Source organism: Epinephelus lanceolatus, chromosome 5, assembly GCF_041903045.1.
Source record: "Epinephelus lanceolatus isolate andai-2023 chromosome 5, ASM4190304v1, whole genome shotgun sequence".
In the NCBI taxonomy this organism is placed as follows: domain Eukaryota; kingdom Metazoa; phylum Chordata; class Actinopteri; order Perciformes; family Serranidae; genus Epinephelus; species Epinephelus lanceolatus.
The window spans coordinates 36,173,606-36,188,882 of NC_135738.1; the positions used below are offsets into that span (position 1 = coordinate 36,173,606).

The 15,277-nt window shown below is 39.8% G+C and overlaps 1 protein-coding gene across 2 annotated transcripts in view; it reads right to left on the reverse strand.

Moving 5' to 3' along the window:
• LOC117262213 (septin-7-like) overlaps positions 1-13,304 on the reverse strand; it is a 67,308-nt gene extending 54,004 nt beyond the window's left edge. The window contains exons 1-2 of one of the 2 annotated variants that reach the window (XM_033635000.2): positions 13,026-13,304; positions 6,905-7,004 (exon numbers count right to left, since the gene is read on the reverse strand). In XM_033635000.2, coding sequence (XP_033490891.1) covers positions 6,905-7,004; positions 13,026-13,064 — 139 coding nt within the window. In that variant the 5' untranslated portion in view covers positions 13,065-13,304. The remainder of the gene's footprint in view (positions 1-6,904; positions 7,005-13,025) is intronic. The other variant, XM_078168177.1, reaches the window with a different exon arrangement.
• Between the last annotated feature and the right edge of the window lie 1,973 nt (positions 13,305-15,277).

Below are 15,277 nucleotides of genomic sequence, written 5' to 3' on the forward strand. Positions count from 1 at the left end.
GTTATAATTTTACAGTTTGGCCTCTACAAAAATTGGCTTTATAGCCTGGAACATTTACTAGGGGACTGACACTAGCGAAAAAACACAAATATAGAGAGACAAAAAATGTCAAGCAGTTGGCTTTCACTTTCACTGGCGATACTGTAAACAAACAGTAGCTATCAATTCCAGTTTAGTACCTTTATGTGATTTTTTGGGGAACAGCTTAAGGATACTCCATGCTCTTTCCCTGAAAAGCATTTTTGCGCTTTTCCTTTGAACTGATTCACTTTGGGCACTGTTCAAGATGGCAACAAGTATTTCCCAAAATGTCAGTGTTGCTAGCCTGGTTCCAGACCATAGACCCCGCCCACTCAACTGAGTAGGCTTGCATCTCTGGTCTGGCATACTTCAATGAATTTGCGATTTATCTCGTCCAAACGCTGGACGGACCAATGAACACCGGGGGTGGGGGCAGGTCTAGCGATTAGCCAATCAGCGCCACGCTGATGTCAAGCTGTACGCCGGTGGGTAACTGGTGAGGATAGCAACAATGGCGACCGCTACAGATCCTACAGACCACATTAACGATGCTCTCGAGGTATTTCGCCACTACTCGCGTTAATGGAGGACCAAATTAAGGAAGCTGCTAAACTGGATTTAACAGCGATGCAGCTGGGCATGCACGACGACGGAGACATTTTAAACGGGCAATGCTCGCTTGTTTTCTGCACCCCCGAGGCATCGATACTAATGACGTCAGATTCTGGGTGAGTTGTTGATCTCTACTGATTGGTTAGGGAAAAAATCAAATTCCCTCCCCCTTGTAAATCGCCTTCAATGGAAGCCATGTCAGACTGAAGGTTCTGGGAGCTTCAGTCTGACACTCAGGCTACAGTGTTGCTTTAATTTTATACGACCAGACATCTTTTATTATTCCACATATATGCCTGTATTTAGCTGATAGGGCATAGAGAACAGCGAACTGTGAAATAGATATAATTTAAATCTTGTGTAACAGTATTCAGTGTTAATAGCTTGGTTATATTAACAGTTACTCACACACAGTCTGCTGCAGTCAAAAACACAAGTACAGCTGGATGCCATTACAATCTGTTAATCTGAAACGTCTCGCCAAGAGACATATTAGAGCTCATATTTTAGCCAGTCTGACCTTTGTTATCTCTCTCTCTTCCACACACACACACACATACACACACATGCATGCACGCACACACAGACACACACTTAATCAGGCAAGTCCCCAGTTTCTACTTTCACCTAGTCGACTGCACTTATTAGAGAGCTTTGTTCAGCAGTGCGTAGGAAAGGGATGCAATACCCTGCTGCAGTTGTCCTTTACAAGAATCTGTTACAACAGCTCCTCTACATTAGATACAAGACAGGAAAACAGCACTACTTGCTTGACGTCAATCAGCCAGCGGGGTCACTCAAATACTGCCCTTGACAAAGAGGGAGACATAATGATAGTGAAAGTGGTAGCTGAGAGGAAGACAAGACAATCAGTGTCAGAAATAATTGGAGACAAAACTGCCCCAAATTCAGGGTAGCAGCCCCATAAGACACGATCGAGAGACCACAAAAATTGTGTGGTTGTGTATGTAAATGCCTCCAAATGTCAAGAGCAAAAATCACCCAAACTTGACCTACGATTTTTTTTTTTTTTTTTACAGACAGCATTTGATATTTATTTAACAAGACATCAAGAGCAACCCCACTCTTACCTTCACATTTGAATGTACCAGCTACAGAAATTCTTCATGCTCCGTTGGAATTTCAACGAGTTACCTACAGGCATCAGCCCAGTCATCTCATACTCCACCATCTGCCTGTTCCAAAACTACAATGGAACAATACCGGGCCTCTGAGCTGAGCCAAGCTTTCACACTTCACCACAATGCCAAGTACAGCAGTACCGAGGCCAGCCTTCAGTCTTTACTTTCTCAGTCAGCCTTACACTAGTAGGTCCAGCTGGCTGCTTCTCAAATCAAAACATAATCAGCTCCTCTTTCTCTGTCTGACACTGGTATTCCCATTTCTTTATCCATCACTTCTCCACTAGATTCTTCATTAATAATGCAGGACTTGGGAGTTTATTGTATTGTATTAATTTGCTAGAGCTACAAAGTAAAAGAGTTTATGTTAAATGCCTATCATGAAATTTCAGATGCAGTGATAAGGAAACACTGCTAACTCTGCACAAGCCAACCTCACACTTAAGTAGCTCTCCCTATTTTATCAGACTTATCAACCTTTTAATCTCTTTTTTTTTGGCCTGACACACACTCACTGCTGCTTCAGAGACACGTTGGATTAGGCTCAAAATTTAATTGGTCATTTCCTGTCTGTGCAAATAGGTACCAGAACTTCATTTCATCATGGCTACAGCTTTTTCTTCAAACATAATCTTTCGGAAATCAGCTCATCATTCTCTACCTCAAACGTCTATTTGTCTAAGTCAACTTTCCAAAATCACACACTTTATAGTGTTCATTTCTTCAGCTGTTTGTAGATTTGGCTGTAAGGCCTGCTCACACCAGCACATTACAAAAGCAAATTCAAACGCAGTGGTGGAATACATCTGCACCACTTCAACTGTGACCTACCTATGTGACCAATAGTAAGTCTTGACAGTGCTAATCTTTGACGAAGAGTAAGGAATAATTGTTGTCTTTGTTTTAACTGCTGGCTGTAACACAAATTGCCCCTCGGGGATAATAAAGATACCTTGAACCTTGAACCTTTCAAAACAACATGCCAGGGAGGAGTAAAGGGTGCAGTGTAGAGAAAACAGAAAAATTTGAAAAGCTATTGTGACGAAATAGTGCTAGCATATCCCTGCTGGCTAGCTTGCCCGTTACAGTACTTCAACTAACTTTTGAGTGGTCCCTTTGTTTCCTAGCATCTATAACTTAATATTTTATGAATAGGTAACAAATTAATTTCCTGTCATTTTCTGGCGTGACAAGGGCTTAAGTCCTTTGAATTTTTTTCTTTTTAGGCTTCAACTATGTCTTAGTCAAAGTAAACCATTATTATCTTAGTCTAGGTTTAGTTGCCAAAACACTTCAAGAAATACTTCCCCTGCAAAATGACCATTTGTACAACAATTACTCATCACATTGTTACGCTGAATTTGGGAAGAAAACTTGCATGTTCTCCATGGTGAATGGAGAATCCAAAAAAGGCAAACATTCATCATGAATTGAAGTAAAAAGGGTCCAAGTCTCATTTATCTAGTCCTGTGCTCAGTACTTCAAAAAAACTGGATGTTTGATATAGTTTTGCTATTGTTAAACAGGGGCCCCAATGACTTCAATTCATGAATACTGTTGGCCGTTTTTGGACTCTCCGTTCACCATGGAGACATGCAAGGAAAACAAGATTTCTCTCCACAAATTCAAGTTTACACATGGTAAATAACTGTTATAGAAATAGAAATAGAAATGTTATTTGCTGGTTAAGTATTCTTTGAACATTTAACACTTGTTTTTAGCCATCAATGAATTAGCACACAAAACTAAGCAACTTTGTCTCCTCTTTATTCATCAACAAACAAATTTATGGCAATTACTGTGAAAGGTTTTATGTTCAAAATCTTCAGTCAACCATTTTTTGTCAGTGGAGATTAAGCTCCTCTTTTAATTTCATCTTGTTGATGGTCCTTGACAAATATATTTCATCACAGTTTTCATTCATCGTAACATAGTGGCTTTCAGAGAGCATTTATTGGTGGCACAAACAGACCCCAGCTGAGAAACCTCCCTCTGATCCTCTTTAAATGTCTGCTGTGAACACACTGCTATGCTCCACATATTAGTTCTGTGTGAAATTTGGATCAGCTGGGGTATGCAGGGCTGGAAGCCAAGAAAGCTGGGAAGAGAGACAGAGGGGCCCATATGCGAGAGGGCCTGAAACAGGATCTAGTTGATGGTGGAGATCTCTCTGGTTCCCACCCAAACCATCACTCTGCTGTCTTTGTGTCCCTCCTGCTACTCTTCCACAGTGGCTGTTTACTAAACAGGAAGCTAAAACCCCAGGCTGAAATAATAAAGGCTGGACGCCTGTTTGTGTTCATGTCTTTCTCCGTTCACAGAACTGGTTGGGGTCACCACACGATACACTGAGTCAGATTTATGACCTTTTAAAACATTTTAATGCTAGCTGGAACAGAGTTTAAGACCAATGTAAAAACCTTAAAATAAAACCTGGCCAAAAATAGCCAAATCCAGAATATTTCTGAAGGAGCAGAAATGATGAAAGGCAGAAAGAGACTATTTTTAAGGGTCTAACTGAGTACAATAAAATCACAATAGACAGAATGCGAATTATTTCTTTCTCTCTGAGTTTTCAAATGCTCAGGTTAGTTTTTAATTTAGTGTTCAACATTTTGAGGAATATTCTTATTTCCTTTCTTTATGTGAGTGAAATGAAAAGACTGTGCTTTCAGTACAGAGTTGGAATCAAGACACAGTTAGCCTAGGTTAGCATAAAAACTGGAAGCAGGGGAAAACAACTTGCTTGGCTTGATTCAAAGTTAAAAAATATACCTACTAACACCTCTAAAGTTCACCCACTGACACACTGTATCTTGTGTATTTGACCCATATATAGACAGAAATGTAAAACATCCACGGGTGTGGTTTTAGGGGTGTTATGTGTTGGTATGGCAGTTTCTTTGTGCAGCTTCTTCGAGCCTTGTTTTCATAGTGAGGTTGATAGGTTAAGCTTGTGCAGAGACCAAATCAAACCCTGTACTCACTAACGGTATCTGGAAAGGAACAGAAGCACTACACTAATGGACAAACAGTGTTTGTCAAAAAAAAAATGCAAGTAAGTCCTCCTAAAAATCATCAATAACAAACCAATGAAAAGACCAAAACCAACATGAACTGATTCTTCTAAAACATTGTGTTGTGTGTGTTTTTTTAAGATTAACATCTTCAGAGGGGAACCAGTGGGCTTGAGACTGAGTGCCACAGACAGGCTAAGGATGTTTTAGAGTGAGACTGACAGACAAACACTATTAGTTTTAGTCCTTTTATGCCTGTCATGCCTTTTTTGCTTCCAAGATGCCGATATGCTGTCTGAAATCACAAACTGGAGTGGCACGCTGTCGTTTGGTTCTGTGTGAAAATGCAAAGGTAGCATACAGAAGGGACCTCATAGTGGCCCTACAGCGTTATCTTTTCACGTCTGGTGATATTCTACATATGCCTTTTTTAATCATCAATAAAAATCCAAGAAAATACAAAAACGACAATGAACTTACCCCACTTAAAGTACTGTTTATGTTTTTAAAGATTTTGCTCTTCAAAAGGGCTTCCAGGGCTTGTAAGGAGTAAAGAAGTTGGAAATAAAGAGAGGTTTAGGTCTTTTCATGGGACTTGCTGACAATTATAAGAAAACAGAACAGCAACCTTGTCCTGAACTAGAAAATCTGGCAATACTTGCAGTATTACAAGGAAAAGAATATATGTATTTTTTTCATTTATTATCGGTATCTGCCAGCTAAGTCCCCATTCAATATTTAACTTTTTGTTAACAATACAGCTGCACAGTGCACACTTTCCCTACACAATCCATATCTGTTCGTCACTCATTACAGGCCTCATCCACACAGAGCATGGTTCAATATATCAATAGAGAGCCAAAGTGAAACTAGAACTTCCGGTTTCTGTTCCAGAAGTAAGAAAACCTCATTAAAAATCCTACTGACCTTTGTAACTCTGCTAAAAAACTAAAAACACAGCCTTGGAACAGATTATTTTTCAACAGTATGTCATGTAGCTCACTCCATATATTTAGATAATGGTGGCAGTTTTTGAAAAATTATCTTATATGTTGTTTGTTCAACATTACTGAGAAGTTGTCTTTAATGAGCAGCATTTTCCATAAGCCCTCGACCTTCGCTGGCTAAATGTTACACCTCGACAAAAAAGGAGAGTCCATGAGTGAGCTGAGGGGTTGTGGCTAGCTCAGACATGTCTGCAATCACAGAAGGACAGAGAGGACCAAATGCTGTAGAAGTTTATCGACAGCGTAAATTACAACTGGAAAGTTGAAAAAACGGCTCTAGAGGAGAGGTTTGGTGAGTTTTGTGGATATGGACAAAATCAAAAGAAATCAAGAAGGTTTTAATTCTTTTTAAAAACTGCTGCAGTAGATGCTTATTTGAATATGCAAAGTAAACCCCAGCAATGTGTTCACTTTTTCAGAGAGACTGATGAAACAAATGCTGAATGATAAACTGCATTGATTTAAAGAAGCTCGTGGAACAGAGACAGGCCTGAATCTGATGCTTCTTCCGTATACAACGTTAATTATACATGTGTTAGCGTGTGTGTATCCATATAGACAGCCAAACCCATAGTTCCTCCACTCCTCTGTCCACTTCCTTCCCTCTGTAATGCTGTTAGCCACATTTTGCAACCAGGTTCATTCATACTTGAGCCAACATCCTGCAGCTCACGATCCAAATCAAAGTATTCAGAGCACACAAATGTGTTGCTGTGCGTCCTGGGGCTACAGAGACAACTCCCCTGGGAAACTGTGGCAATCCAGCTTCCACAAGAAATATTTTCACATGCTCATTCTTCATCACTCAACAACACTGTGGATGTTCTAAAAGCCAGGCCCACACACCGCTCTGCAGTAACTCCTCTTTAAATTGTCAACTAGTCATCCTGAACAGCTGAGTGCGCTGGATGCCACACATGCTTCACCTTCTTTCAACCTGCGCTGACGACCCACATCCACACAAAAATGAAAACACACTCAGACGCAGACAGGTGTGCATTACTGTGGGTTTGACTTGGGTGTACAAACACTCTCACATGAACTGAAGCAAATACACACATTCACATCCTCAGTCATGAGTCAGATATAGATGTTTCCAACTCACCTACAACCATTAATGTAAACTCGAACCCTCTTTTGACCGACTTCCGATACACCTGGTTGGGGAGATTAGCGAAGCCGACATAGCCCTCCAGGTTCCGCTGCTAAAGGAAAACACACAGACACACACTTTCTGTTAATTCAGGGATCAAACAGCATAAATAAATACTAAAAACACACAGACAGACTCTCAAACTTGTCTGAAATTTTTAACATACTCTAGAATTTAAGCCTGTAAAAGCATAAATAGGCTTTTGGCAAAAGATGAGGCCTCATCAAGACACAGATGCATGCATGCACTACACACTATCTCTGTTACTATGGTGTTTTGTAGTAAATAAATACACAACGGATTCGGAGCTGCACACAGTCATCATGTGCACACAAAGTGACAAAAATCATGTTTTTTGTGAACCTGCAATTAGTATTTGTGTCCTGCAGCGACGGTGCCCCTTTGAAGTGAAGTGCAGCTGGGATAAACACAAGTGGGGAAAAAGGCTGTTTTAAGGGGAAGAGGGGTGAGGGGAGGCTGACACACAGAGAGAAATAACAGGCTTTCTCTAAGGAGGATGGAAAGAGGAAGTGGAGTCAACCCTTCCAAAGTCTAACAAATAAATTAAAACAGAAAATAAATAAATAAATGATAGCCAATGAGTTCCTCAAAGCATAAATGCAGACATGTGAATCCACGTGGCTAAAGACAAGGCAACACAAACAAACAAATGCAATCTCCCTACGTGCTGAATCATGTCCATCCTGTTCCTAATGTAGGAAAGGTTGTGGTGAAGGCGGTAGATCTCAGACCAGATCACAGCCAAGCCAGGCTCTCCAGCTGCTCTCTCTCTTCACCACTGAGGTTATCTCTTCATCCTTTGCTCCCTTCCCCATCACTCTCTCTACCTCGCTCCAACTCCCAGTCTGCTGTCAGATACCACCGCACCAACCCCCCAATCACTGTGCACTGTCCTGCACGCTACGTGAGGCAAACACAATTGATTGCTTGCCTTCCTGCCACTGAGTGGCCTCTCAGGCTCTGTCATGCATGGCGCCAATGGAAAACTGCAGCTCTGCACTGATAGGTCTGCTGAAAGAAGGGGTTTAAAAGCACCTGCAGCTCAACGTTTGACCAATTCAAACTCCCAAATGAAGACATAGAACGAACCTAGTAGCACCTAGTCAGTATGAGGCATCTTTTGTGCACTATGGGTGTCATGTGATGCAACACACAACAACGTTGCCAGTTTATGTTACACTTAAGGGACAGTTCACCCCCAAATCGAATATATATATTTCTCCTCTTACCTGTAGAACTATTTATCAATCTAGATTGTTTTGGTGTGAGTTGTCGATGGAAAACCTCAGCTTTCCACTGATAGGTCTGCTAAAACAATCTTTCATTCATATCATATCAATGATCCATTTAATAGTTTTGAAACAGGATTATCTGGATTGATTAGCACAAGAAAAATAAGATGTGCTTCAATGTATCAGATATTAAATCAACACATGTCGTGTTGTATAACATCGATTTTAGACTCAGTATCGGCAGATAATCAATATTAATGGACTTGAATTGAGATCAGGGTAGTGTTGTCACAATACTGGACTTTCTAACTTCTTTATAGTAACATGAAAAATGTTGATATTCAATACTACTTTCACAGGAAAGAAAGTGCAAACAATTTTAATTTTTATTAAGAGACACTTACAAGGCTATAGCATGACAATTGCTTTCCTTTTCTTGGTTATTAGCAGAGAAGAGCAGATAAGCTAAGAGAGCACAAGAGAAAGCAGGTGGGACCAGTGTATCAATACTGTAGAAAAACTGTTTCAAATATTCAGTATCGATATCAATATTTTTGACAACACTAGATCAGGGGCAAAAATACTTGACTGGGACATCCTAATGAATATGTAATGTAGCTACTGGCAATAACAGTCAGTAGCACAAGAATGTGAAGTCATTTAATAAGAGGAAGTTATATTCTGAAGGCTAATTATGAAGCTTTACAGCAGCAGGGGTTTTAAACTGCTTCATCAGACTCTTCAATATTTTCAGCCAAGGACCTACCTTCAAGAAAACCAGTTTCATCCCTGGGAGACCAGACTCATATAAACATACTTTTATTCCCAGAAACATGCCTTAGGCCCAGCTCCAGTCCAAATCCATACCAGGACTGTTTTACATAGTTTGGAACTACGCCCATTTTCAAAATTCATACATGCTATATTCCAATGATCTAAGACAGTCCAAAAATATAAAATAACATGAAGAACTCTCTCCCAAATCCAAAAACTAGAGTGTTCAATCTCAAATTTCTAATGTCATTAAGTATAAAGTCTGGAGTTGCTGCATATACAGATTCTACAGATGACACTCATTATGTTTACATGCATTGGATTACTGTCCTTGTCCCCGTATACAAGCACGGGAGGGGAATCTATTTATTGACCAAAGTATGTCCGACTCTGCTACGATATGCCCCTTTCAGCTTGTTAGTATTGGATCTTTCTCTGGTTGACCTATTACGTCACAGACCAAAAAAAATCGACAAACGAGTTAGCTATGGTTAGCTTGCGGCAAACTGGTATCATGGTGGACAACATTACAGCTCTGTACTTTTGTACATGCTTTATGCTTTTCTTTTTCTTTCTCTTCTCTTCTCCTGTTACGTCACCTAGGCCAATTTGGGTCCGATTGACTGTATACATGCAATAATAATTCAACTCCCAATAGCATAGTCTGGGTGTTAATCCAACTTTGAGACATTCAATTTGGTACGATTTCAGTCGGACTAACATGTTTACATGTATTTTAAAAGCCCAGTTTTTCAGACTAACACAACAAATGTATTTTCTCTGATGTCATGTAAACATAGTGATTGTGATTACTCAGGGGAATGATATGGGTACCTTTTCTGTGTTACAACTGAAAACACTACAGTAGAATAAAGCTCACTTTATTATAGAAAAAGGAAAAACTTTCTGAGTGAGCACCCACACAATCAGTCTCCCATTCATTGTCTATGGAGCAGCTCTAGGCTTGATACCCTATGACATCACAAGTTTGAGACTTACTTCTCTGGTTTCAGGCTTTGTGAGAGAGTAGCTCATGTTCACAAATATTGGTTGACCTTTCCTAGCTCATGGAAATAATATGCTAGAATTTTCAATTTCGTTGCTGTTCCCATTTAATACTACAACATACAATAATATGTAAGCCAGACAATAGTGTTCTTCTAGTTCTGTGGCATGTGTTTAGGGAAGACCCTTTCCTATTTCAACATGAAAATGTCCCTGTACAGAAAGCCAGGTCCACAAAGAAATGCTTTTCCCAGTTTGAAGTGGAAGAACTTGAGAGCCCTGACCTCAACCGCATCCAACATCTTTGGGATGGACTGGAACCTGATTGCCCATCATTAGTACTGGACCTTACTAATGCTTTTGTGACCGAGTGGGAGCAAATCCTTGTATCTGAGTTCAGAAATCTTGTGAAAGCCTTCTCAGAAGAAAGGAAGACATGAGATATTAAACAGTCTGGCTGTAATGTTTAGGTGTCTGCGTACTTTTTGGTCATGCTCTATGTCTTTTGCAGGTCTGTATCAGTACTGACTCATCATTCATAACAAGGGTTTGACCAGTGTCTTTCACAATTACAAACACAAAACCACCTAGAAGCCGCTTCCTAGCAACAAAAAAATAAATGGTCTATAGGGTTTTTGGCTTGACTCTTACAAGGCAATAACTAATGCATACAACTATTGTGAACTGTGAAGTTTCCAGTATTCTGTAGCAGTATTAATGTTCAGTGACTGCCCTTATCTCCACATTCTCTGTGTATCCCACATTTCCCACTGCTGAGTGTTACATTCAGAGAACTGCAGGTTACACACCAACAACACTAGTGGATGTAATGGACACACAGAATGTGGGAAAAGAAAAGGAAACTATCTATTCACCTCATCAATACTCTGTGATGCATGCAGCTCAACACCAGGCGTAACTACTCAGAACAAGCCTGAGGCACTTTCCACCATTTCCATGTTTGATCCACCCACATGCCAGTTCCGTGTGTATGATTATGCACATGTTACATAAGGTGCCACCTCTGGCGGTCTGTCTATTTCCCTCTAGCTGCTCTGAGGGCACAGGTAATGCAACACATTGGGTCAGTCATTTAGCTATTGAGAAGAAATTATTAGTGGTGCAGGCTATCAGTGGTTAGCTATGAAAAGCCTTTGTCAGTGTGTGCAGGTGTGAATGCATCAACATACGGTATGTTCATGTTCATGTGTGCATGACTGAGAAAACCTTTTGTTTACAGAGACCTTGTGTCTGTGGCACATAATGGGTTTTGTATACATTATGTACAAGAAACATGTGACATGCTTGCAACACCAGCAGTGCTACAGTGGCAGCAGCCACTTATGAAATGTGTTATGATTAATGTGGTTCTTTTTCATAAGAAAGTGACTAACAGAGGCAGAGGACTTAAAGAGGGAAGTAATGGGGGATGAGAGAGAGAAACACTAGCCAGTCCACACCATTACTGCTAACCCCTCCCCCAGTCCACCCAGTGGTGATAGTAGCTGCCTGGTTCACTGACATCATCTGTATTGCCAAGTCCACCCCCCACATGTACTCAGCAGCTGATGCTGAGGCCCTCTCTCTGCTTCCATCAGCTGTTTTAAACTTTGATTTATCATATATTGAATATATATCATGTAATGAATATTGCATCTCTTACCATCGCATAAGGAGGACAGGAATCATTTGAAAACAGTGCCTGTGTAGTTTCTTTCTTTTGTTATTTTTAGCACTGAGCACATTGTGCCCACTGCTCCTTCAGTATCTCTCTGTCTCTTGATGCACATTGTGTATGCCCACCCCCATCGGTGTTATGCCAAGGAAAGTCACTGCCAATCCTCTCAGACTGTATCACAAACAGGTACAGTACAACACAAAGTATGGTGTGTTGTGTGGTGAGTAATCACTGATTGCTGAATGTAAGCGCCAGTGTACAAAGCCCTTAAGAAAGGAAACCAGATGTGGTCAACAAACAGGGTTCTTCTTGCTTATTGCTGTTGTGTGGACAGTCATACCAAACTGCATTCAACATTTAAGCAGTTTTAATATAGACTTTCTATCTGGTAATGGTTGATATATGTAATTTCGGGAACAGGATTTAATATCTCTAGTAGTAAGTAGTTCAGCTACTTTTGAAATGCACACAATACAGTCAATCTAACAATTATCTACTTCATAAGATTCACATATTTAATTGATACTGCCTGTAGTCTAAACTGCGAGATTTCTTAAGGGGATTTGGGAAAGGACAGCAAGTCTCATCAGCTGGACTCTTGACAGTGAAAGCATAAATCAGAACAACATTGCAGCTAGGCAGTTACCTGCATTTTATTTAACTGCATACTTTCACTAGTAATATTGTCAAGGTTGATGTGAAAACAAGTCTATACAAAAATTTGTTATTGCCCATACATTTCCCCACTGAAATCAACTCTAATTGGGATATACGTGCTGTTGTGAAAAACGTCCAGCGGACCCTCGAGCCAGCCTCCGTTTAAATAACTCTCATTTAAAATACAACATTAACGTGTTCTCTCTTTGTCAGTTAGGACCAAACGGTAGTTAACGTTACAATAAGCAAACACTGTCTTCACCATGCATGATATTTAGCAACAAAAAGCTAAATTATGTTATACTTTCACCACCCGTACCCTCGCTTCACCAGAATGAAGCTACGCAGAAGTGGGAGGTGTGATTTGTTTTTTAAACGATGGCATGTACTGAAATACATGTTGTTTGGTCCACCACATTATGCCGAATTTGTCAGTAAACAATATCAATTTGAAAGAAGATTTGAGTGATGTTTCTCTGTAAGTATATGTCTTTGTTTATGTGCAGAACATCATAAATATAGACATTGTTAAGGGAGCTTGGTGCTCAGTTCTCTCCATTTATGAGAGATTGGTACCAACAGCAATGAAAACACACAGGTCCGGTTAAATAGGTTATCCCAAAGGAGATTTCAATCACAGCCTATTGAAACTAACAATAGTGTCAACACTTTAAAAATGGCTTATTTGGAAGATAAATAGACTTACAGCGATGCTGGGAACCGCAGTCTCTGGTCGCTCGATCATTGTATCACTGTGTTGTCACAACCCAGCCTGCAACGGACAGTCACTGAGACATAAACTGATTAACGTCCAAAAGAATGTCGGAGCGGAGAGAAATACGAAACTTTCCACCGTAAAACCGTAGTTTGGTGTCAACTAAAATAAACAACGTACGTCTGTATGCGAATGAATGAGGTTAAATTACATATGGCCGCTAACGGATAGTACTACCAGATGTAGCACAGTGAAGAAAAATCCTTCAACGACCGTTTTTCCTCGCGAGGGAAATTAACGGAATTTAGATAAGTACATCTGGTTGAGATTTTCAGAATAAAATAACAACTGCAATACTTTGCTTTATACTGTTGTTTTTTTGCTGTGACGTCTGACAAAAAGAGTAAAAAAAACAGTGTGAAAAGGCAAGGCAAATTTATTTATTTAGCACATTTCATATCCAAAGGCAACCAAATTTTATTAAAGCCCAATCATAAAGTAAGCCTTTAGGGGCTGTACCAATAATACTTCCAGTTAAATTTGAATTTTATGTTCAAAGTTCAATATCACAAATCACAATTTGCCTCAGAGGGCTTTACATAAGATAACATTCCTATGTCCGTGGATCCTCACAGTGGAAAAAGAAACGCTCTCCCAAAAAACCCTCTGACAGGAAAATAATTAAATAAACAAATAAATACATAAAAAACATTTGGGACACAAGAACTCTTTTCTTTTCAAGGCAGAGGTTAAATCCTCTTTCATGCTAGCTTTTCCCACTAGCCTTAGCCAGACAATTTCTTTAAATAGAGTCCAAAGTTTGGTTTTCTGTCCATATCATTCAACTGGTAAACATACTGTCGTCCTGAAAATTTGAATATTATGGAATTGTAGGTTCAGTTTCAAATGTAGACAAAACTCCACTGATATATTTAAGCTTTTCAGAAACACCACAAAAAGAAAATACCTCAGGCAAAGTATGAGAACAAACAATCGTATGGGCTCTTACTTTGAAAGAGAATTCGCCTACATCCCGGTCTGCTACTGGCTGTGTCCGGCCAGCTTGATGCACCTTGATCCATCTTCCTATTGGTCAAACATGAACGTGATCGGCCTCTGATCGTGTGTGAGGCCTTCAAGTGCTGGAGGCAAAACTTTGCTGCCTTCAAAGACGGCTGTGAATAGCGTCATTAAACAATCACGAACAACCAAGAAGTAGTAAATGTAGCTTGGCATTGATTTGGCCATACAATGATGTATCAGTTGAGACAGGTGTGATGAAGGGGTGTACCACAAAATTTTGAACCCTGTGCATATGCATTCTCAAAGGGCCCCTCCTACAGCTATTCATTCTAGTATGGGCTAGTAGGAAATAAAATGTTGACCTTCTTTGAAACGTATCAAAAATTGGAGGAGCATTTAGGACCAGCACTGACTGTGAGGAGATCATTTCATTACAAACAGGATAGTCATAACATTGGCAGTACTGATGGTTTGGTGGTGAATGTCATAAGATACATTCCTATCTCATTCTTAGAGTACTTCTGCTATCCAGTATATCAATGTGATTAGATGGCTGGAATGAAAAGCATAAATCACATCGAGTCATCATTGGAAGTAACATCTAAGGGATCATGTGTCTCATCAGTGAAGCTTCTGATGGGAACTCATTTTGTTGTTTAGCAACATGAATATTTCAAAAGATTTGCATGCACTTGGGATCTTTATGGTGGCTTGGACGTGATGCTAAATGGTCTGTTGGCGCAATCTAGTGGCAAAGAATGCAACTGCCATTACATGTTCCAGCAAATTTCTTGATAAGTTCAAAGTACCTAAGAAACACACACTAGTCCTTAACTCAGTTCAGTGATATTCACATGATTCCTGTACTGTGGTCCAAATTACACTGTAACTGACTTTGCAAAGAGCATTTTTGTTGGGGAACAAAATATTTTGGAAGAGATTCTTTGTAAATATTTACACAATTGAACTTGTCTGTGCTGTACTGTCCAGTATCACAGTATCATATCTTTTCATATATTAACATGTATATGAAAAGTACTTCAAACATGAAACACATCGATTTTTTTTCATATTTTTTAATATATGTAATAATAAATAAATAAATATGTATAACTTAATTTTAGGGCGGTGGTGGTTAGCACTGTCGCCTCACAGCAAGAGGGATCCCGGGTGTGGGAGCCCTTCTGTGTGGAGTTTGCATGTTCTCCCCGTGTCAGCGT